General features: G+C 40.7%; 1 protein-coding gene across 3 annotated transcripts in view; it reads left to right on the top strand.

The window, feature by feature from the left end:
- LOC103028816 (SH2 domain-containing adapter protein F-like) overlaps positions 1 to 22,024 on the top strand; it is a gene marked incomplete at its 5' end in the record, with an annotated part of 107,114 nt that overhangs the window by 79,162 nt on the left and 5,928 nt on the right. For all 3 annotated transcript variants that reach the window (XM_049483287.1, XM_022685704.2, XM_049483288.1), the window contains 2 exon segments: positions 15,673 to 15,844; positions 16,016 to 16,135. In XM_049483287.1, coding sequence (XP_049339244.1) covers positions 15,673 to 15,844; positions 16,016 to 16,135 — 292 coding nt within the window.

Genomic DNA, 22,024 nt, shown 5'->3' on the forward strand with positions numbered 1-22,024 from the left:
GTGGGTGTAGGTGTAGGTGTGGGTGTGGGTGTGGGTGTGGGTGTGAGTGTAGGTGTGGGTGTAGGTGTAGGTGTGGGTGTGGTTGTGAGTGTGGGTGTGGGTGTGGGTGTGGGTGTAGGTGTAGGTGTGGGTGTGGGTGTGAGTGTAGGTGTAGGTGTGGGTGTAGGTGTGGGTGTGGGTGTGGGTGTGGGTGTGGGTGTAGGTGTAGGTGTAGGTGTGGGTGTGGGTGTGAGTGTAGGTGTAGGTGTGGGTGTAGGTGTAGGTGTGGGTGTGGTTGTGAGTGTGGGTGTGGGTGTGGGTGTGGGTGTGGGTGTGGGTGTAGGTGTAGGTGTAGGTGTGGGTGTGGGTGTAGGTGTGGGTGTGGGTGTGGGTGTGAGTGTGGGTGTGGGTGTAGGTGTAGGTGTGGGTGTGGGTGTAGGTGTGGGTGTGGGTGTGGGTGTGAGTGTAGGTGTAGGTGTGGGTGTGGGTGTGGGTGTAGGTGTGTGGAGGGTTAATCTGTAATTGAACTCTGATGGATCTGAGCTGAAGGTTCTGGAGATCAGGAGTAAAATGATCTTTATTATCAGACTGCAGGAGAACAGCAGTAAAATTATACCATCAGATACTGTTTACTGATCATCAGCAAAATCTGAACTTATATTTACTGAATCACAGTTTTACTGTCCTTTAACTCTCCATAATGAATCATGTAGTAACTTAAAAACAGTGTTAAACAAACTAAAATACTCTGTGAAGTATTTAGATACTCTTATCTGAGATCTGTTTGTTAACTTGTGGTTTCTGAGGCTGGAAACTCTGATAAACTCATCCAGTACAACAGAGGAAACTCTCGCTCTTCCTTTCCTTTCCTGGGTTGGTCCTGATGAGTGCCAGTTTCTTCATCATAACTTTGATGGTCTTTTTTGCAATAACTGCACTTGAGGAAACTTTCAAAGTTTCTAAAATTCTTCTTTTCAGACTAAGTGAGCTTCTTTTCTTCTTAAAGTATTTTTTTTTCTTTATTTAGTTGAGTAGTTGTTTCTTCTCATAATCTGGATTCGAACATTACTCAAATATTCACTATTCACTGTATACCTGTAACTCTACCTCTTCACTACTTTACTTTAACTGATGCTCTCAAACACTTTATTAAGAGACAAGAAATTCAAGTAATTAACTCTTGATGAGTTCAGCACAGCTGTTAACTGAAAGCCTGAATTCCAGGAGACTCTACTGTAGAGCTTTAATGTCTCCAATATTAAATTTACAATGTAGAAAATCGTACATTTCTGAGAAAGAGAGAAATGCACTGTAAGAAGTCCAAACTTTTATCTGCTACTGTAAATAAGGTAAATTTAACTTTTTAACTGTTTCTATTTTGCCATATATATATATATATATGGCAAAATAGAAACATTTAACAGGTTAATTTACCTTATTTTCAGCCAACCTGATGATATTACAGTAATATTCTTTACATTTTAGAATTGTCCTTTATATATGTTCAGATTTAATGTGAAGAATATTACAGTAATATCAGCAGGTTGATCTGAATCAGATCTATAATAATAAACTCTCTGATTATAGAACCTCAGCCCAGCTCCAGATCTTTACTGGATTAAACAGGATTCATTTTTCTTTTGTGTTAAACTCCGAATACAATCAAACTAATCCAGATCCAGACTGAACTCCGCCCTCAGCAGACTGCAGCTCTGCGTCTGATTATAATAATAAAACTGTATTTTAATGATAATGTTTTATATTCTACAGAAAGATAAAGAGGAAAAACGCTCCACAATTAAATCAGGAAACAAAAGACTCTCAGCTTTTCAGCTCAAACAAAAGGATGATCCACCATTTATATGCAGATTCCAGAGCCGTCACCTGATCTCCACAAATTAAAATTATGTTGAGATAATTGGAGGAAAGTACCGGCCGGTCCGACCCGCCTCTATTTATAGCAGCAGATTCAGATAAAGGAGCTTTTCCACCCTGAGCTTCTTAAATTAATGAAGTTTGGGTGAAAAATATGTTTCTGTTCTGTTTATATATAAATATATATATTTACTGAATCACAGTTTTCCTCTCCTTTGGCATTTTAATGTCTGATTTCTAGTAAAACAATTCTACACCTTTAGGACCAGTCAAAATCCTTACATTAATTTTCTACATAGTAAATGAATAAAGTGATCTATCAGATTATGAAGGAACACATAATGAATCATGTAGAAACTTAAAAACAGTTTTAAACAAACCAAAATGTTCTCCTCTATTTTCCACCATTCCAGTAAAAATTGTGCAAATCTGGAAATAAGCAAAAGCACTTTACTCTCCCAAATAAACAGTTTTTAGGAGAGAAATCTGTGTAGATTAACATCCAGCACTCGCTTAAATTTAAAATACAAGTTTTTTTTTAAGAGTTACATTTACATTCAGCTTAAAATACCCGATATTAACTGTAAAATATAAACACTTTAGCTTTTATTTTACTAATAACAGCTCTTAATCTGATATTGGTGGCTGATAATTTGTGTAATAATGTGTATTTCTGAATCGCTGGGCTTATTTATTTATTTATTTATTATATATTTATTTATTATTTTATCTCCCAGTGGTGTATAATAACATACATACAGCTCTGTAAAAAATCAGAGACCATTAAATGATGAAAAATGAAAATTAAAAACCTCTGGAATATAATCAAGAGGAAGATGGATGATCACAAACCATCAAACCACCAAACTGAACTGCTTGAATTTTTACACCAGGAGTAAAGCAGCATAAAGTTACCCAAAAGCAGTGTGTAAGACTGGTGGAGGAGGAGAACATGATGCCAAGATGCATGAAGAAAAAAACTGTGATTAAAAACCAACCAGGGTTATTCCACCAAATATTGATTATTTCTGAACTCTTAAAACTTTATGAATATGAACTTGTTTTCTTTGCATTATTTGAGGTCTGAAAGTTCTGCATCTTTTTTGTTATTTCAGTCATTTCTCATTTTCTGTAAATAAATGCTCTAAATGAGAATATTTTTATTTGTAATTTGGGAGAAATGTTGTCTGTAGTTTATAGAATAAAACAACAATGTTCATTTTACTCAAACATAAACCTATAAATAGTAAAATCAGATACACTGATTCAGAAACTGAAGTGATCTCTTAGTTTATATGTTCTTTATCTGCTGGTTTTCTGATTTTAGCGTGTGGTGTTTTTATGCTACGTGATTAGCATATGAATGCGAGGTTGACGTGTTAATCATGCGAGACGTCAGAGCAGAACTCTTAATTGCGGCACTGCAGCTCTGCGCTGAGGCGCCGCTGTTTGATGGAAGCTCCATTAGTAAATGAGAATTAATTACTGGAGTTAATTAGTAAATGTGTTCAGGACTCGCGCTTTATTTCTCTTAGTGGGGCAGCAGTTTAATGCATGGCGTGAGTGTGTGTTCAGTGGCTTTGCGAAAGTATTCATACTGCTAGAACTTTTTCACGTAGTGTCACTCTACAACCACAAACAAATGTATTTGATTTTAAGAGAAAGACCAACACAACGTAGCACATAATATAGAATCCATTGTTCTTTATAAATCAGCTGAAGATCAGTCAGGTTGGATGGAGAGCGTTGGTCTGTGAACAGCAGTTTTCATGTCTCTCCACAGAAGATCAATGAGATTTAGGTCTTTAGGACTTTAACTGGATCATTCTAACACATGAATATTCTCTGATCTAAATCATTATAGCTCCACTGTAGCTCTGGCTGTATGTTTAGGGTCATCGTCTTGCTGGAAGATCTCAAGTCTTTTACAGCCTCCAACAGCTTTTCTTCTTCCAGGATTGTTCTGTATTTATTTATCTCCATCCATCTTCCCTCCATCAACTCTGACCAGCTTCCTAAATCTGTCCCTGCTGAAGAAAAGCTCATCCCCACAGCATGATGCTGCCGCCACCATGTTTCACAGTGCAGGGTGTGTTCAGGGTGATGAGCAAAATCAGAGAAACTGATTCAGAAACTAAAGTGCTCTCTTCATTTTTTTCCACAGCTGTAGATATTGATTATGTGGGGCTGCTTGACAGGTGCCATTATAACCACATAATCAATATTGCTGATCGATTGATTGATGGATAATACAGTGCAGCTAATCTGGCTTATGTTGATAAATGAGTCTGATATTATATGTTAATTAATGGAGGGATTGTTTAGTCAGTGATATTTTAGTGCTTCATCTGAAGCTGAGCTTTCCTCCAGATCAATAGCAGCTATTGGACAGGATGAGTAATGTAATATTTAGGGTATTTAGGGTAATTAAAGGGTAATTAAGGGTAATTAAAAGTAAGCCTGCTTTGTTTATGATGCTTCCTGCACCATGTTTAACAGTTGGTACAGTGTTGTTGGATTGAATGCCCTATTTGTTCTCCTCCAAACAAACCTCATTTTTTTTGTTGTAATGTTTTATCAATGAAGCTTTTAGTGCATTGTTTAAATTTACTAACAGTTTAACTAGTGCAATTTAGTGCAAAGCATACAACCACCACCATGTTTAACAGTTGGAACAGCATTCTATGGGTTACTTCTCCAAGCTGATGGTAAAAATGCTCCATACATTTGGTTGTGGTAAATATTTGACGGCTGTTTTTGAAGGAAATCGAAGAGTTTACATTAATTTAAAGAATAATTTGATTTACTGATCTGCCCAGAGTGAAAAATGGTGTTGCAGGAGAATAAAAAGCTAATTTTAGTGATAAATCTGTATTAAATATGAGGAATAGTGAAATTCTACTGAGAAACAGAAGAATAAGAAAAGTGAGACTCTGATCTTTAGATGTTTGATCTCAGTATTGATCTGATATTGGAGCTGAATCCAATGACCTTGTGTTAGCCCCGCCCCCGACTGGACAGATCCTGTGGGAGGGGCTTTCCAGCCATCAATCATTTTCTTACTGACCAACTTATTTTGATGAACAGATTCCATTGGCTGGGGGTCACATGATCTTGGGAAAATGAATAAACAGAGTGTAATACGGCCCAATACAGTCTCTATCATTCCTTTTCTCTTTTCTTTCTGTATCTCAGTTCAGTTCAGTGGTGCTTTATTAATATTAGCATGATTGTAATTATATACACTATTGCTAAAGATATCAATAATACAAATGAACAGATTTTAGAAAATAATAATAATTATATTAATAATAAATAAAAATAATAAGGAATAAAAATAAGGAAACACAGATTATAGTATAAAATAATTTGATTAAATGATTTAGTGATCACTAAAAGAAGTAAGTAAAAATAATTGCACACACATTAAATTTAAATTAATAGAAGTGTTTAGCTCTGTCCGGATGGGATTAGCTTTCATTGTAACATCTGTGTAAAATATTTTACATTTCTACTCTTTAGTGATAAAACTCCTGCATCTGGACTGCAATTGTAAAAACAGGAGGATCAGTAAGTGTTTAGGTTTAAGTTTTTCTCGGTCACATGACATCATCGCAGAGCTCAGTAGCTCCTCCATTTCCACTCACTGTTGTTTTTTTTAACGTGGATCTCCGTGGAAACCGTGGTGCACCCAAAGTGTAATTACGGTGTGCGGCAGTGGACAAATATCTATTTTATTAAAGGCGAGGAGACGAACCTCAGAGATGTGCGTCCGGACGGAACTAAAATTACCGGAGGAGCACGGAGTTCAGAGAAAAACAGTAGATAATTCAGCCTGTAATTTTCTCAGAGGACGTCTGAGAAAAACACCTACATGATCGTTCTGGACGGGAATAAAATCACAGAAGATAAAAAAAAAACCCATAAAAGAGATCTAAAAAATTTAAAATAAAAAACTCTGGGAAAATAATCCTATTGGATAGGACTTAATAAATGTAAACTGTAACATCAGTCATTAGTAATAGTGGAACACTTCACTCTTTCTCTCTCTCTCTCTATCTCTCTCTCTATCTCTCTTTCTCTGTCTGGTTCAGTAGTTTAATGCTGCTGTCATTCATCCTTTGTCACAGAGAGATACAGAGAGAGAGAGAGAGAGAGAGAGATCTGCCAATCACTGCAGATCTCCTCTCTCGCTCGGCTCTAATACCGCCTCCCTCTCTTCCAGAACAGAACAGAGGAATAAAAGACTCTGGGGAAATAAAGGAGTGAAGAGTGGAGAGGTAATCGCTGTCGGGGAGAGGGTGAAATTGTGTGAGATTGAGAGAGAGAGAGAGAGAGGGGGATGAAGCGGTGAGTTAGAGTAAAGTGGTGTAGAGGTGAGGAGGATGAGGGGATGAATCTGTTCTTCAGGTAGTTTTTATTAAACTGTAGAAGAGTCGGATCTCGGTCTGACAGATAGAGACGAATAAACTCATTCTCCTCCAGCAGAGTCCCTGAGCACAGAGTCCCTGAGCACAGAGTCCCTGAGCACAGAGTCCCTGAGCACAGAGTCCCTGAGCACAGAGTCCTGAGCACGGAGTCCCTGAGCACAGAGTCCTGAGCACGGAGTCCCTGAGCACAGAGTCCTGAACACAGAGTCCCTGAGCGCGGAGTCCCTGAGCGCGGAGTCCCTGAGCACGGAGCACGGAGTCCCTGAGCGCGGAGTCCCTGAGCGCGGAGTCCCTGAGCACGGAGCACGGAGTCCCTGAGCGCGGAGTCCCTGAGCGCGGAGTCCCTGAGCGCGGAGTCCCTGAGCGCGGAGTCCCTGAGCACAGAGTCCCTGAGCACAGAGTCCCTGAGCACAGAGTCCCTGAGCACGGAGTCCCTGAGCGCGGAGTCCCTGAGCACGGAGTCCCTGAGCACAGAGTCCCTGAGCACAGAGTCCCTGAGCACGGAGTCCCTGAGCACGGAGTCCTGAACACGAACACAGTCCAGGACATAGTCCGAAACACAGCTCTAAACACAGAATTCTGAACATGAACACACAGTCCAGAACACAGTCATGAGCTTTATTACTGTTTGTCTTTATATAAAATATAAAGGGATGCAGTTCTATCCTCTTATTTGGGATCAGCCCTCTATCTGTTCAAATTTGAGAAACCAAAATACTGTAATTACTATTTTAACATCATATTTTACAACACTTATAAAATCTGATATGTTGGTATAAGACCAGCATCGATGAAATTAGAAGAGAAAACACTGCATTCCATCATAAAAAAACCTTACTACTTATTCTATCTGTGAAACATGGTGGTGGTAGTATCATGATTTTTCCCTGTTTTGCTGCATCTATGCCAGGTCTGCTTGCCATCATTAACAGAACAACACATTTTGAAAAACAAATATCAGGTCGTGTCTGTGAGCTGAATCTTCAGAGAATGTGGATCATGCAACATGACAATGACCCAAATCGCATAAGTGGTTCTACCAAGATTAAAGATTAAAAAAGAATAAAGTTAATGTTTTGGAATGAGGTCTGGGCCTTAATCATATTGTAATGTTGTGGGCAGAGCTGAAGAGAAACCCACCAACATAAAGGAGCTAAAGCTGTTTAGTAGGGAGAAATGGGTGGGGCTTAAATTCCTCCATGCTTCAGTTATTATAATTATTGAATGCAATAGCATAATAACGTGAAATAAACCAATCATAGTGTCTCTTGCTCATCATTCCCTTTAAGAGTCAGGTGAGCTCTGACTTTGGTGGATTGCTATTTTAACAGTGTAGCTACCTGGACGTGTTACCGAGATAGCGATGAAAATCTGACTGTTAGCGTCTGTCTAGGTTGTATTCAGTCAGTGGAGCTCCTGTGTTTTTTGTAATACATGCTTTAATAAATATTTCCTATATTATTCTAAATGTATTATCATTTATTGTTCCTGGTAAATTTTATCTTCCTTCTGAAGAGCAACACAATCCCCCACTTCCTTCTGGATGCAGATATGACTCTCTCTTTCTCTCTCTCTCTCTCTCTCTCTCCTCTATTATAGTGATTGTGGGATGCTCATATTGTGATTGGACGGTTATGACAGGGAGTGAGGAGCTGAAAACATCTTTGCAGGCGTTTCCATGGCAACTGACCATTTCCTATAAACATAAAGTGCGCTCTCTGAATGAGGCGGTGTGAATCTCGCCGCTCTGTAAGTGTGGAAACGCCGCTCTCGCGCCGAGGTTCGGGATAATTGGGCGATTCTCAGGGTTTGGTGCTTTAAGTCGGTGAGATCTGAGGTTAATATTAGTAATTATGTTACAGTTAAAGCTGAACTGCAGCGTGATTGGCTGAGAGATGTTCTATAAGTGTCAGTATTGTAATGTATAATATAATGTATAATAATAATAATAATAATAATAATAACAGACAGCAGAGACATAAAACAGGGCTGTACTGCTGATAGGTACACAGACAGGAACACAGGTAGATGAGTGAAGTAGGTAGGTGGTAGTAAGGATGGGTAGCAGGTGAGTAGATGGAGTAGATGGGTGGAGTAGTTTGTAGGTTGTATAGGTAGGTGGAAGGGCAGGAAGGGGTCTCAGTTGGTAGGTAGAGTAGAGTTTTTCTGTATTGCAGGTCTGTAGAGTAGATTTGTGGGTAGAGTTTTTCTGTAGAGTAGATTTGTGGGTAGAGTTGGTCTGTAGAGTAGAGTAGATTTGTAAAATAAGTTGAGTAGTAAGTAGGTCTGTAGATAGGTTGGTTTGTAGGAAGGTAGACGGGTAGGTTTGTTGGTAGACGGGTAGGTATACAAGTAGGTAGACAGGTAGGTTAGTTGGTAGACGGGTTGGTAGACAGGTAGGTAGACGGGTTGGTAAGTAGGTAGGTCTGTAGATAGGTAGGTTTGTAGGAAGGTAGGTTGATGGGTAGGTTTGTTGGTAGACAGGTTGGTAAATCAGTAGATAGAGTAGTTTTGTAAAGTAGGTATAGTAGGTTAGTAGGTAGAGTAAGTTGGTAGGTAGAGTTGGTCTGTAGAGTAGATTTGTAGGTTGGTATAGTAGATTTTTAGAGTAGGTTGAGTAGTAGGAAGGTTTGTTGGTAGACGGGTTGGTAAGTAGATAGGTCTGTAGATAGGTAGGTTTGTAGAAGGTAGGCAGATGGATAGGAAGAGTAGTTGATAAGTAGCTAGAGTAAAGTTGGTCTGTAGAGTAAGTTTGTAGGTAGAGTTGACCGGTAGAGTAGATAAGGTCTGTAGGTGGAGTTGGTTGGTAAAGTTTGTAGGTAGAGTAAGTTGGTAGGTAGGGTTGGTCTGTAGAGTAGATTTGTTGAGTAAGTTAAGTAGTAGGAAGGTTTGTTGGTAGACGGGTGGGTAAGTAGGTAGGTCTGTAGCTAGGTAGGTTTGTATGTAGGTAGACGGGTAGGTTAATGGGTAGGTCTGTATGTTGTTAGACGGGTTGGTAGACGGGTGGGTAAGTAGGTAGGTTTGGGTACATTGTGATTTTTGAGAAACTGAATCAGATCAGCCAATCAGAGAGGGCATGGACTGCTGCAGTGTTTAAGGAAGTATAGATAGTTGTAATACGGGTTTTTAGAAGACTGATGATAAATGATCAGATCTGAGAGAGTCTGAGATAAATATGGATATATAACCTGTGCTCCTGTGTTATATAAGAGTCTATACTATTTAAATTATATACCCCGATGATGTTTGGGTGTTGGGGGTGTTTACTGTTGAGGAAACACCAGCAGTTTTTTTTTTTTTACAGTAAATTCAGACAGTCAGTGGGTGGCAGGGAGGGTAAACGCCCCCCGGTGTTGAGTTTAGGAATAACAGGAGAACTCAGCTGTAGTTCTGTATATAAACACACAGATTAATCCGTATTAATCGATAGGGGGCGCTGTGGGTTACAGGCAGGGTGTGAGAGCGGTGGAGCCGGTCCGGGTGGAGCTGTGGTGGAGGTCGTGGTGCTGTGTGTGGTTAGGTGGTATCGTGTGAGGTTAAAATGTCCTGCAGTAATCTGAGAGAGTCTCTGCAGCTAAACGTCGATTAAGTGCCGTAAAGATCCTCCGAGCCTCCGGTTATACTGTCCTATCAGAGTAATTACTGAGATACAGTTATAACAGAGAGAGAGGGATGGAGGGATGGAGGGATAGATACACTACACCGAGCAGAAACGTTACACGTGTAAAATAATCTTATCCAGACGTTAATAATCCAGATCTTTACTGCTGTCGGTTGTTGTACACTGTTTACTGGAACAGGACTGAGTATCGTCCCGTGACTTTTGCCACATCCCTTTCTCACAAGGGAACACCTCAAAACCTATACAGGTTTGGGTGTCGCTCTGCTCCCACTGAAATCATTATTGTTGTTTCAGTCTCTTCTTTTTGTAAACAGTACAGTATGAGTTTGTATGATAGTCTTTAAATAGTTACAGTAATAACTGTGGAGTGATTTAAATCCAGTATGTATCTGCAGTGTATCAGTTTAACTGCTGACACATTCAGTATGAACCTTATAAATAGATTTACAGTCTGACAAATAACACATTTTAAGTCATTTAAATCCAGTATTAATCTGCAGGTTGTGTGTTTTGTACGGTCTGTAGTGTTTCAGTACAGGTCAGAGTACAAGTCTGTAGTGTCAGTAAGTGCAGGTCTGTAGTGTAAAGTGTAAGTAGGTGCAGGTCTGTACTGTAAAGTGTCAGTAGGTTCAGATCTGTAGTGTCAGTAAGTGCAGGTCTGTAGTGTAAAGTGTAAGTAGGTTCAGGTCTGTAGTGTAAAGTGTCAGTAGGTTCAGGTCTGTAGTGTAAAGTGTAAGTAGGTGCAGGTCTGTAGTGTAAAGTGTAAGTAGGTTCAGGTCTGTAGTGTAAAGTGTAAGTAGGTGCAGGTCTGTACTGTAAAGTGTCAGTAGGTTCAGGTCTGTAGTGTAAAGTGTAAGTAGGTGCGGTCTGTAGTGTAAAGTGTAAGTAGGTGCAGGTCTGTACTGTAAAGTGTCAGTAGGTTCAGGTCTGTAGTGTAAAGTGTAAGTAGGTGCGGTCTGTACTGTAAAGTGTCAGTAGGTACAGGTCTGTAGCGTAAAGTGTCAGTAGTGTAAAGTGTCAGTAGGTTCAGGTCTGTAGTGTAAAGTATAAGCAGGTTCAGGTCTGTAGTGTAAAGTGTCAGTAGGTTCAGGTCTGTAGTGTAAAGTGTCAGTAGGTTCAGGTCTGTAGTGTAAAGTGTCAGTAGGTTCAGGTCTGTAGTGTAAAGTGTCAGTAGGTTCAGGTCTGTAGTGTAAAGTGTCAGTAGGTTCAGGTCTGTAGTGTAAAGTGTAAGTAGGTGCAGGTCTGTACTGTAAAGTGTCAGTAGGTTCAGGCCTGTAGCGTAAAGTGTCAGTAGTGTAAAGTGTCAGTAGGTTCAGGTCTGTAGTGTAAAGTATAAGCAGGTTCAGGTCTGTAGTGTAAAGTGTAAGTAGGTTCAGGTCTGTAGTGTAAAGTGTCAGTAGGTTCAGGTCTGTAGCGTAAAGTGTCAGTAGTGTAAAGTGTCAGTAGGTTCAGGTCTGTAGTGTAAAGTGTAAGTAGGTTCAGGTCTGTAGTGTAAAGTGTAAGTAGGTTCAGGTCTGTAGTGTAAAGTGTAAGTAGGTTCAGGTCTGTAGTGTAAAGTGTAAGTAGGTGCAAGTCTGTAGTGTAAAGTATCAGTAGGTTCAGGTCTGTAGTGTAAAGTGTCAGTAGTGTAAAGCGTCAGTAGGTTTGTCAGTAGTGTAAAGTGTCAGTAGGTTCAGGTCTGTAGTGTAAAGTGTCAGTAGGTTCAGGTCTGTAGTGTAAAGTGTCAGTAGGTTCAGGTCTGTAGTGTAAAGTGTAAGTAGGTGCAAGTCTGTAGTGTAAAGTATCAGTAGGTTCAGGTCTGTAGTGTAAAGTGTAAGTAGTGTAAAGTGTCAGTAGTGTAAAGCGTCAGTAGTGTAAAGCATCAGTAGGTTTGTCAGTAGTGTAAAGTGTCAGTAGTGTAAAGCGCCAGTAGTGTAAAGCATCAGTAGGTTTGTCAGTAGTGTAAAGCGTCAGTAGGTTCAGGTCTGTAGTGTAAAGTGTCAGTAGGTTCAGGTCTGTAGTGTAAAGTGTAAGTAGGTGCAGGTCTGTACTGTAAAGTGTCAGTAGGTACAGGTCTGTAGCGTAAAGTGTCAGTAGTGTAAAGTGTCAGTAGGTTCAGGTCTGTAGTGTAAAGTATAAGCAGGTTCAGGTCTGTAGTGTAAAGTGTCAGTAGGTTCAGGTCTGTAGTGTAAAGTGTCAGTAGGTTCAGGTCTGTAGTGTAAAGTGTCAGTAGGTTCAGGTCTGTAGTGTAAAGTGTCAGTAGGTTCAGGTCTGTAGTGTAAAGTGTCAGTAGGTTCAGGTCTGTAGTGTAAAGTGTAAGTAGGTGCAGGTCTGTACTGTAAAGTGTCAGTAGGTTCAGGCCTGTAGCGTAAAGTGTCAGTAGTGTAAAGTGTCAGTAGGTTCAGGTCTGTAGTGTAAAGTATAAGCAGGTTCAGGTCTGTAGTGTAAAGTGTAAGTAGGTTCAGGTCTGTAGTGTAAAGTGTCAGTAGGTTCAGGTCTGTAGCGTAAAGTGTCAGTAGTGTAAAGTGTCAGTAGGTTCAGGTCTGTAGTGTAAAGTGTAAGTAGGTTCAGGTCTGTAGTGTAAAGTGTAAGTAGGTTCAGGTCTGTAGTGTAAAGTGTAAGTAGGTGCAAGTCTGTAGTGTAAAGTATCAGTAGGTTCAGGTCTGTAGTGTAAAGTGTCAGTAGTGTAAAGCGTCAGTAGGTTTGTCAGTAGTGTAAAGTGTCAGTAGGTTCAGGTCTGTAGTGTAAAGTGTCAGTAGGTTCAGGTCTGTAGTGTAAAGTGTCAGTAGGTTCAGGTCTGTAGTGTAAAGTGTAAGTAGGTGCAAGTCTGTAGTGTAAAGTATCAGTAGGTTCAGGTCTGTAGTGTAAAGTGTAAGTAGTGTAAAGTGTCAGTAGTGTAAAGCGTCAGTAGTGTAAAGCATCAGTAGGTTTGTCAGTAGTGTAAAGTGTCAGTAGTGTAAAGCGCCAGTAGTGTAAAGCATCAGTAGGTTTGTCAGTAGTGTAAAGCGTCAGTAGGTTCAGGTCTGTAGTGTAAAGTGTCAGTAGGTTCAGGTCTGTAGTGTAAAGTGTAAGTAGGTGCAGGTCTGTACTGTAAAGTGTCAGTAGGTTCAGGTCTGTAGTGTAAAGTGTCAGTAGGTTCAGGTCTGTAGTGTAAAGTGTAAGTAGGTTCAGGTCTGTAGTGTAAAGTGTAAGTAGGTGCAGGTCTGTAGTGTAAAGTGTCAGTAGGTTCAGGTCTGTAGTGTAAAGTGTCAGTAGGTTCAGGTCTGTAGTGTAAAGTGTAAGTCGGTGCGGTCTGTAGTGTAAAGTGTAAGTAGGTGCAGGTCTGTACTGTAAAGTGTCAGTAGGTACAGGTCTGTAGCGTAAAGTGTCAGTAGTGTAAAGCATCAGTATGTTTTTCAGTAGTGTAAAGTGTCAGTAGGTTCAGGTCAGTAGTGTAAAGTGTCAGTAGTGTAAAGTGTCAGTAGGCGCAGGTTTGTAGTGTAAAGTGTCAGTAGTGTAAAGTGTCAGTAGGTTCAGGTCAGTAGTGTAAAGTGTCAGTAGTGTAAAGTGTCAGTAGGCGCAGGTTTGTAGTGTAAAGTGTCAGTAGTGTAAAGCATCAGTAGTGTAAAGCGTCAGTATGTTTGTCAGTAGTGTAAAGTGTCAGTAGTGTAAAGTGTCAGTAGGTGCAGGTTTGTAGTGTAAAGTGTCAGTAGTGTAAGGCGTCAGTAGGTTTGTCAGTAGTGTAAAGTGTCATTAGTGTAAAGCGTCAGTAGTGTAAAGCGTCAGTAGGTTTGTCAGTAGTGTAAAGTGTCAGTAGGTTCAGGTCTGTAGTGTAAAGTGTCAGTAGGTGCAGGTTTGTAGTGTAAAGTGTCAGTAGGTTCAGGTTTGTAGTGTAAAGTGTAAGTAGGTGCAAGTCTGTAGTGTAAAGTATCAGTAGGTTTAGGTCTGTAGTGTAAAGTGTCAGTAGGTTCAGGTCTGTAGTGTAAAGTGTAAGTAGGTTCAGGTCTGTAGTGTAAAGTGTAAGTAGGTGCAGGTCTGTAGTGTAAAGTGTCAGTAGGTTCAGGTCTGTAGTGTAAAGTGTCAGTAGGTTCAGGTCTGTAGTGTAAAGTGTAAGTAGGTGCGGTCTGTAGTGTAAAGTGTAAGTAGGTGCAGGTCTGTACTGTAAAGTGTCAGTAGGTACAGGTCTGTAGCGTAAAGTGTCAGTAGTGTAAAGCATCAGTATGTTTTTCAGTAGTGTAAAGTGTCAGTAGGTTCAGGTCAGTAGTGTAAAGTGTCAGTAGTGTAAAGTGTCAGTAGGCGCAGGTTTGTAGTGTAAAGTGTCAGTAGTGTAAAGTGTCAGTAGGTTCAGGTCAGTAGTGTAAAGTGTCAGTAGTGTAAAGTGTCAGTAGGAGCAGGTTTGTAGTGTAAAGTGTCAGTAGTGTAAAGCATCAGTAGTGTAAAGCGTCAGTATGTTTGTCAGTAGTGTAAAGTGTCAGTAGTGTAAAGTGTCAGTAGGTGCAGGTTTGTAGTGTAAAGTGTCAGTAGTGTAAGGCGTCAGTAGGTTTGTCAGTAGTGTAAAGTGTCATTAGTGTAAAGCGTCAGTAGTGTAAAGCGTCAGTAGGTTTGTCAGTAGTGTAAAGTGTCAGTAGGTTCAGGTCTGTAGTGTAAAGTGTCAGTAGGTGCAGGTTTGTAGTGTAAAGTGTCAGTAGGTTCAGGTTTGTAGTGTAAAGTGTAAGTAGGTGCAAGTCTGTAGTGTAAAGTATCAGTAGGTTTAGGTCTGTAGTGTAAAGCGTCAGTAGTGTAAAGCATCAGTAGGTTTGTCAGTAGTGTAAAGTGTCAGTAGGTTCAGGTCTGTAGTGTAAAGTGTCAGTAGGTTCAGGTCTGTAGTGTAAAGTGTGAGTAGGTTCAGGTCTGTAGTGTAAAGTGACAGTAGGTTCAGGTCTGTAGTGTAAAGTGTCAGTAGGTTCAGGTCTGTAGTGTAAAGTGTCAGTAGGTTCAGGTCTGTAGTGTAAAGTGTCAGTAGGTTCAGGTCTGTAGTGTAAAGTATCAGTAGGTTCAGGTCTGTACTGTAAAGTGTAAGTAGTGTAAAGCACCAGTAGTGTAAAGCGTCAGTAGTGTAAAACATCAGTAGGTTTGTCAGTAGTGTAAAGTGTCAGTAGTGTAAAGCGTCAGTAGGTTTGTCAGTAGTGTAAAGTGTCAGTAGGTGCAGGTTTGTAGTGTAAAGTGTCAGTAGTGTAAAGTGTCAGTAGGTTCAGGTCAGTAGTGTAAAGTGTCAGTAGTGTAAAGTGTCAGTAGGTGCAGGTTTGTAGTGTAAAGTGTCAGTAGTGTAAAGTGTCAGTAGTGTAAAGTGTCAGTAGTGTAAAGTTTCAGTAGGCGCAGGTTTGTAGTGTAAAGTGTCAGTAGGTGCAGGTTTGTAGTGTAAAGTGTCAGTAGTGTTAAGTGTCAATAGGTTTGTCAGTAGTGTAAAGTGTCAGTAGTGAAAAGTGTCAGTAGGTGCAGGTTTGTAGTGTAAAGTGTCAGTAGTGTAAAGTGTCAGTAGGTGCAGGTTTGTAGTGTAAAGTGTCAGTAGTGTAAAGCGTCAGTAGGTTTGTCAGTAGTGTAAAGTGTCAGTAGTGTAAAGTGTCAGTAGGTGCAGGTTTGTAGTGTAAAGTGTCAGTAGTGTGAAGTGTCAGTAGTGTAAAGTGTTAGTAGGTGCAGGTTTGTAGTGTAAAGTGTCAGTAGTGTAAAGTGTCAGTAGTGTAAAGTGTCAGTAGGTTTGTCAGTAGTGTAAAGTGTCAGTAGGTGATGTTCGGTTTAGTTAATCTGTTTTCTGTTTGTTTTTCTCTGCAGTTCAGTTCGAGGGCGGGGATAAGTGCAGGATGTCGCCCACTAAAGAGGTTAAGTCCCGCCCCCCTCAGCGTCACTCCAGCGGTTGCCTGGTGAACACTAAGCTGAGCTCGGTGGATCACTGCGGGACTCTGGGGGAGAGGATCGACCCCGCCCTGCCCCTCGAGAGCCAGATGTGAGTCTGAATAAAGAACTAAAAACCAGATTAACCTGTTTACACTGTCCTGAAACAGTCCAGGAACAATGAGAAATTTAAACTGAATTAAAGATTAATTTTAAGATTCAAATTAATGCTGCTTATTCTTTAATATTTGATAAATATTTAATATCTCTCTCTGTCTCTCAGTTGGTATCACGGGGCGATCAGCCGGACGGATGCGGAGTCGTTGTTGAGGTTGTGTAAGGAGGCGAGTTACCTGGTGAGAAACAGCGAGACGAGCAAGAACGATTTCTCCCTCTCTCTAAAGTAAGAGACTCTTCCTCATTGTCTGCAGCAGCTAATAAAAGAAAATATTTAGAGAAACGAGTCGATCAGGAAAAGCACTGTGTCTACATCAACCCGTCAATTAGTATTCATGGCCCCGCCCACCTCGGCTCGGGACCCTCCACAGGCAGAGCTGAAGCCGGGCGGCGACGCCATCTCGTCAGATAGATAGAGATAACTAACAGCGCTAGGAACAGCATGCAGTTCATTCCTGTGTTATTTGTGTGAATAACACATCAGTGTTTATATACTTTACTTAGTAATTCAGAGCTAAGAAACAAATGGTTAGAATTAGTCTATGGTCTAAAAATCCACCCCAGGGTTTTGTTTGTTCCAACTCCAGCTCTGCTGTAACTAAACCAACAAAACTCCGGGGTGGATTTTTACTTTCTGGACCTGGACTCTACCCTCCTCTGTGTGTAACTACAGGTTTAAATAGGATCTCCGGTGGATTTGGTGTTTTACAGAGACTCTAAGACTAGGTCAGTGGCTGAACTGCACTTAGCAGATCGTTATTACACATGTTATAAAGTAACATATAACATTGTAAAGACTGTTATTAGTGTAAAAATGTCTTTATTTTAAAACGTTTCTAAATGTTTCTAATGTCTTGCTGCCTCCTGGTGTCGCAGTGCTGTTAGCCAATCAGAGGAGGTATGTTTGCATGTATGAATATTCATGAGCGAGAGCTGAAATCCTATCGTTACCCACACATGAAGATTCATTTTAATGAAAATATGAATTTGTTGGTAAACGAGTGTAAAAGTCTCTCCACACCTTCAGCTCCACCGTTACTGATCTACCTCTCCACACTTCTGCTCACTCAGCACTCCTCCTGCTGAAACATCCATCACACCATCACACACACACACACACTATACACACACACATATACTCTACACACACACATACACTACACACACTCGATTTAATGAAATTTCTCTCTATTTCCATCCATCTCTTCATACTTTCATCCTTCATTCTTTCAGATACCCTTTCCACTTGATTATATTCAACTTCACTATTCATAAATCTCTCTCTCTTTCTCTCTCTCTCTCTCTTTCTCTCTCCCTCTCTCTCTCTCTCTCTCTCTCTCTCTCTGTGTCTCTCTCTCTCTCTCTCTCTCTGGGTAATTGGAGTAATGTAATTTATTACAGGATGTCTGTAAAATATATGATCATGTTAAGTGTAGTGTAAAGGGTGAACTCTATGTCCTCATATGTTCTCATTGTATTTCTGTTTTTCTCCTTCATGATACTGATTTTTTTTAACTTTGACCCTTTGCCCTCAACTAAAGACACTGCTTGTGTTATCTAGTGATAATCACAAGACAACATTACACTTAATTCATTAAAAACAAGCGTCAGGAATCCCAATCAAAAGTTTCTACAGCCAGTCCAAACAGAAACACGGGCCAGGAAAAATTCTCTTTATTAATTGTATCTGTAGATCTTTAGCTGATCATATGGGGCATCAGCAGACTCATCCCATCCTGTTTAGTACTGGTATCTGTCCCATGATATGTCCCTCAATATCATTGTATTGAGTTGGATTGTGTAGTTAGTTGGTTGCATTTGATTGTGTTGGTTGGCTTGTGTTGGTTGTGTTGGGTTATGTTGGATTGTGTTGGCTGGATTGTTTTTGGTTGGTTGCATTGCGTTGTGTGGGTTGCATTTGGCTTGTGTTGGTTGTGTACATTGTGTATGTTGTGTAGAGTTGTGTAGAGTTGTGTTGTGTAGGTTGAGTTGTGTTGTTTGTACCCTCTTTTTTGACCTCAGCTGTCAGAAAGTTGCTGCGTATCCTCTGTAAGTCTGCCCCCGGTGGTGGTGGAGGTGTGTTGGTTGTGTTGTGTGTAGTGTAGTGTATTGTTGTGTTGTGTTGGTGTGGGTGTGTGTTGTTTGGGTTGTTGTGTAGTGTAGAGTAAAGTAGTGTTGTGTTGTGTTGTGTTGGTGGGGGTGTGTGTTGTTTGGGTTGTGTGTAGTGTAGTGTTGTGTTGTGTTGTGTTGGTGTGAGTGTGTGTTGTTTGGGTTGTGTGTAGTGTAGTGTATTGTTGTGTTGTGTTGGTGTGGGTGTGTGTTGTTTGGGTTGTTGTGTAGTGTAGAGTAAAGTAGTGTTGTGTTGTGTTGTGTTGGTGGGGGTGTGTGTTGTTTGGGTTGTGTGTAGTGTAGTGTTGTGTAGTGTTGTGTTGGTGTGAGTGTGTGTTGTTTGGGTTGTGTGTAGTGTAGTGTATTGTTGTGTTGTGTTGGTGTGGGTGTGTGTTGTTTGGGTTGTTGTGTAGTGTAGAGTAAAGTAGTGTTGTGTTGTGTTGTGTTGGTGGGGGTGTGTGTTGTTTGGGTTGTGTGTAGTGTAGTGTTGTGTTGTGTTGTGTTGGTGTGAGTGTGTGTTGTTTGGGTTGTGTTTAGTGTAGTGTATTGTTGTGTTGGTGTGAGTGTGTGTTGTTTGGGTTGTGTGTAGTGTAGTGTTGTGTTGTGTTGTGTTGATGTGGGTGTGTGTTGTTTGGGTTGTGTGTAGTGTAGTGTAGTGTTGTGTTGGTGTTGGTGTGTGTTGTTTGGGTTGTGTGTAGTGTAGTGTAGTGTTGTGTTGGTGTGGGTGTGTGTTGTTTGGGTTGTGTTTAGTGTAGTGTATTGTTGTGTTGGTGTGAGTGTGTGTTGTTTGGGTTGTGTGTAGTGTTGTGTTGGTGTGAGTGTGTGTTGTTTGGGTTGTTGTGTAGTGTAGGGTAGTGTTGTGTTGTGTTGTGTTGGTGTGGGTGTTTGTTGTTTGGGTTGTTGTGTAGTGTAGGGTAGTGTTGTGTTGTGTTGTGTTGGTGTGGGTGTGTGTTGTTTGGGTTGTGTTTAGTGTAGTGTATTGTTGTGTTGGTGTGGGTGTGTGTTGTTTGGGTTGTGTGTAGTGTAGTGTTGTGTTGTGTTGTGTTGATGTGGGTGTGTGTTGTTTGGGTTGTGTGTAGTGTAGTGTAGTGTTGTGTTGGTGTTGGTGTGTGTTGTTTGGGTTGTGTGTAGTGTAGTGTAGTGTAGTGTTGTGTTGTGTTGTGTTGGTGTGAGTGTGTGTTGTTTGGGTTGTGTTTAGTGTAGTGTATTGTTGTGTTGGTGTGAGTGTGTGTTGTTTGGGTTGTGTGTAGTGTAGGGTTGTGTGTAGTGTTGTGTTGGTGTGGGTGTGTGTTGTTTGGGTTGTTGTGTAGTGTAGTGTATTGTTGTGTTGGTGTGAGTGTGTGTTGTTTGGGTTGTGTGTAGTGTTGTGTTGGTGTGAGTGTGTGTTGTTTGGGTTGTTGTGTAGTGTAGGGTAGTGTTGTGTTGTGTTGTGTTGGTGTGGGTGTTTGTTGTTTGGGTTGTTGTGTAGTGTAGGGTAGTGTTGTGTTGTGTTGTGTTGGTGTGGGTGTTTGTTGTTTGGGTTGTTGTGTAGTGTAGGGTAGTGTTGTGTTGTGTTGTGTTGGTGTGGGTGTTTGTTGTTTGGGTTGTTGTGTAGTGTAGGGTAGTGTTGTGTTGTGTTGTGTTGGTGTGGGTGTTTGTTGTTTGGGTTGTTGTGTAGTGTAGGGTAGTGTTGTGTTGTGTTGTGTTGGTGTGGGTGTTTGTTGTTTGGGTTGTTGTGTAGTGTAGGGTAGTGTTGTGTTGTGTTGTGTTGGTGTTGGTGTGTGTTGTTTGGGTTGTGTGTAGTGTAGTGTAGTGTAGTGTTGTGTTGGTGTGGGTGTGTTTGGGGGGGGGGGGGGGGGGGGGGGTCAGTGTGTTGTTCTGTGACATTTGGTAAAGACTCCATGAGCGTGAAACCCGTCACCTCAGCACCGCCTCTCCCTCGCCCCCCCCACCGGGGGAAGTGCTGAATGTCACTTTGTTGCAACATCAAAGCCCTGAATAAACATTGTTTTATTCTATAAACTACAGACAACATTTCTCCCAAATTACAAATAAAAATATTCTCATTTAGAGCATTTATTTACAGAAAATGAGAAATGACTGAAATAACAAAAAAGATGCAGAGCTTTCAGACCTCAAATAATGCAAAGAAAACAAGTTCATATTCATAAAGTTTTAAGAGTTCAGAAATAATCAATATTTGGTGGAATAATCCTGTTTTTAATCACAGTTTTTTTTCATGCATCTTGGCATCATGTTCTCCTCCACCAGTCTTACACACTGCTTTTGGATAACTTTATGCTGCTTTACTCCTGGTGCAGAAATTCAAGCAGTTCAGTTTGGTGGTTTGAGGTTTTTAATTTGATAAAATCAAAGAAAATCATCATTTTTAAGTGCTCTCTTATTTTTACAGAGCTGTATTTTTCAGTCTACAGCTAAAATAAATATATTGGTTTCACTGTTTCACTGTTTCAGTAGTTTTTTTTTGGAGAGGACAGTATGTCGGTATTCAGGCGGCAGGTTTTAGACTCCGCCTCCTTCAGTCAGGACCTACATGAAGCAGATCAGATCCACAGAGACCTGCAGGTGTAAAAGCTTCATGTCTGAATATGAAATATTAATATCAGCTCGGCGGCGGCGGCGTGTGCTCTGCATTAATATCAGAGTTCAGCAGAGTCGCCTCTCTACTTCACCCAGGAACCACCGTCTGATTATCAGATCATCTCATCATCTGATTACAGATCTCACACCCCTCCAATTAAACTCACTATTTCATGCTGTTTCTCCATCAGCAGCCGGAGTCTGAGAGAGAGAGAGAGAGAGTACAGTAGACGCTGGTTGGTTCAGGCGTCTGTTAGCTGGTGTATCAGAGGTGGGGATTCGGCGCTTTCCTCCGAGAGCACTGTGACGCTGCACTGATTGGTGGAAGCTAGAAAAGAGGTGGAGTCTGAATTCACATGAATTGGAGGAGGTGTGTCCTTACCCTTCTGAGGTCACAGAGAGCATCACAGTGATGGGAGGAGTTTATATGAATGAACATTCTGTAATTGGCTTCCAAATTGATTAATTGTTAGTAATTGTATCAGGAGCCTAACTTTTCTGATAAAAGCGGGTTGGGTTGGGTTTGGGTTGAGTTGGTTTTGGATTAAGTTGGGTTGGGTTTTAGTTTGAGTTGAGTTGCATTGGGTTGCATTGAGTTGAGTAGGGTTTTGATTTGAGTTGCTTTGGGTTGAATTGAGTTTTGGTTGGTTTGACTTGGTTTTGGAATGTTATAGTCCTTTTTTAAAATGGGGTAAAATTAGAACCAATGATCCATAACAGTGTTCTAAATAAAACGGATGTCTTTAGTTTTAGTATAAAAGCTTTTACTTCTTACATCCTTCATCTTCATGTGTTCATTTAGTAAAGCTGTGATTGTAAAGAGTGACCAATAAAACACCATCAAACAGTCTATTCACTAGTGTTAAGGCTAACATGATTACCCTCCTCCGTTCTCAATGCTAACAGCTGATTGGCTTTTTATGTTAAAGATAGGACTTTATCCCTAAACAGATGCAGTAAGAATTATTACAATAAAATCAGATTGATATTTTATCTGTCGTGTCCTGGTGAAGTTCAGTGTGTATTCTGTATTGTGATTAGCAGGTCATACAGAAGCGCTAATGCTAAACCCTGCTGAGGGGACGGTGAGATAGTGAAATAGTGAGATAGTGAAATAGTGAGATAGTGAGGTACAGCTCAGACTCGTGTTCTGCAGAGACGTTTTACACGAATCCCGACGTGAAACGAATCCCAGAGTAGCGACAAAACAGACCCAATTAAACCCCGGTGATAACCGGCGTCACCGTCCTGCTGATCAGACTCAGGATAAACTGTGTCCTGTACTGTTGGGGTTTTATAGATTAGACTGAACGCTCTGTGGGCTCTTCAATTCTCCGGAGAGAAAACGGGATTAAAATGTATCACTAAAAACTCCAGAGAGCTGAAATCAGAGTTTTTCTATTAAATTCCTACAACATTTCTATTT

The sequence above is a fragment of the Astyanax mexicanus genome, chromosome 9 (assembly GCF_023375975.1).
Source record: "Astyanax mexicanus isolate ESR-SI-001 chromosome 9, AstMex3_surface, whole genome shotgun sequence".
In the NCBI taxonomy this organism is placed as follows: domain Eukaryota; kingdom Metazoa; phylum Chordata; class Actinopteri; order Characiformes; family Acestrorhamphidae; genus Astyanax; species Astyanax mexicanus.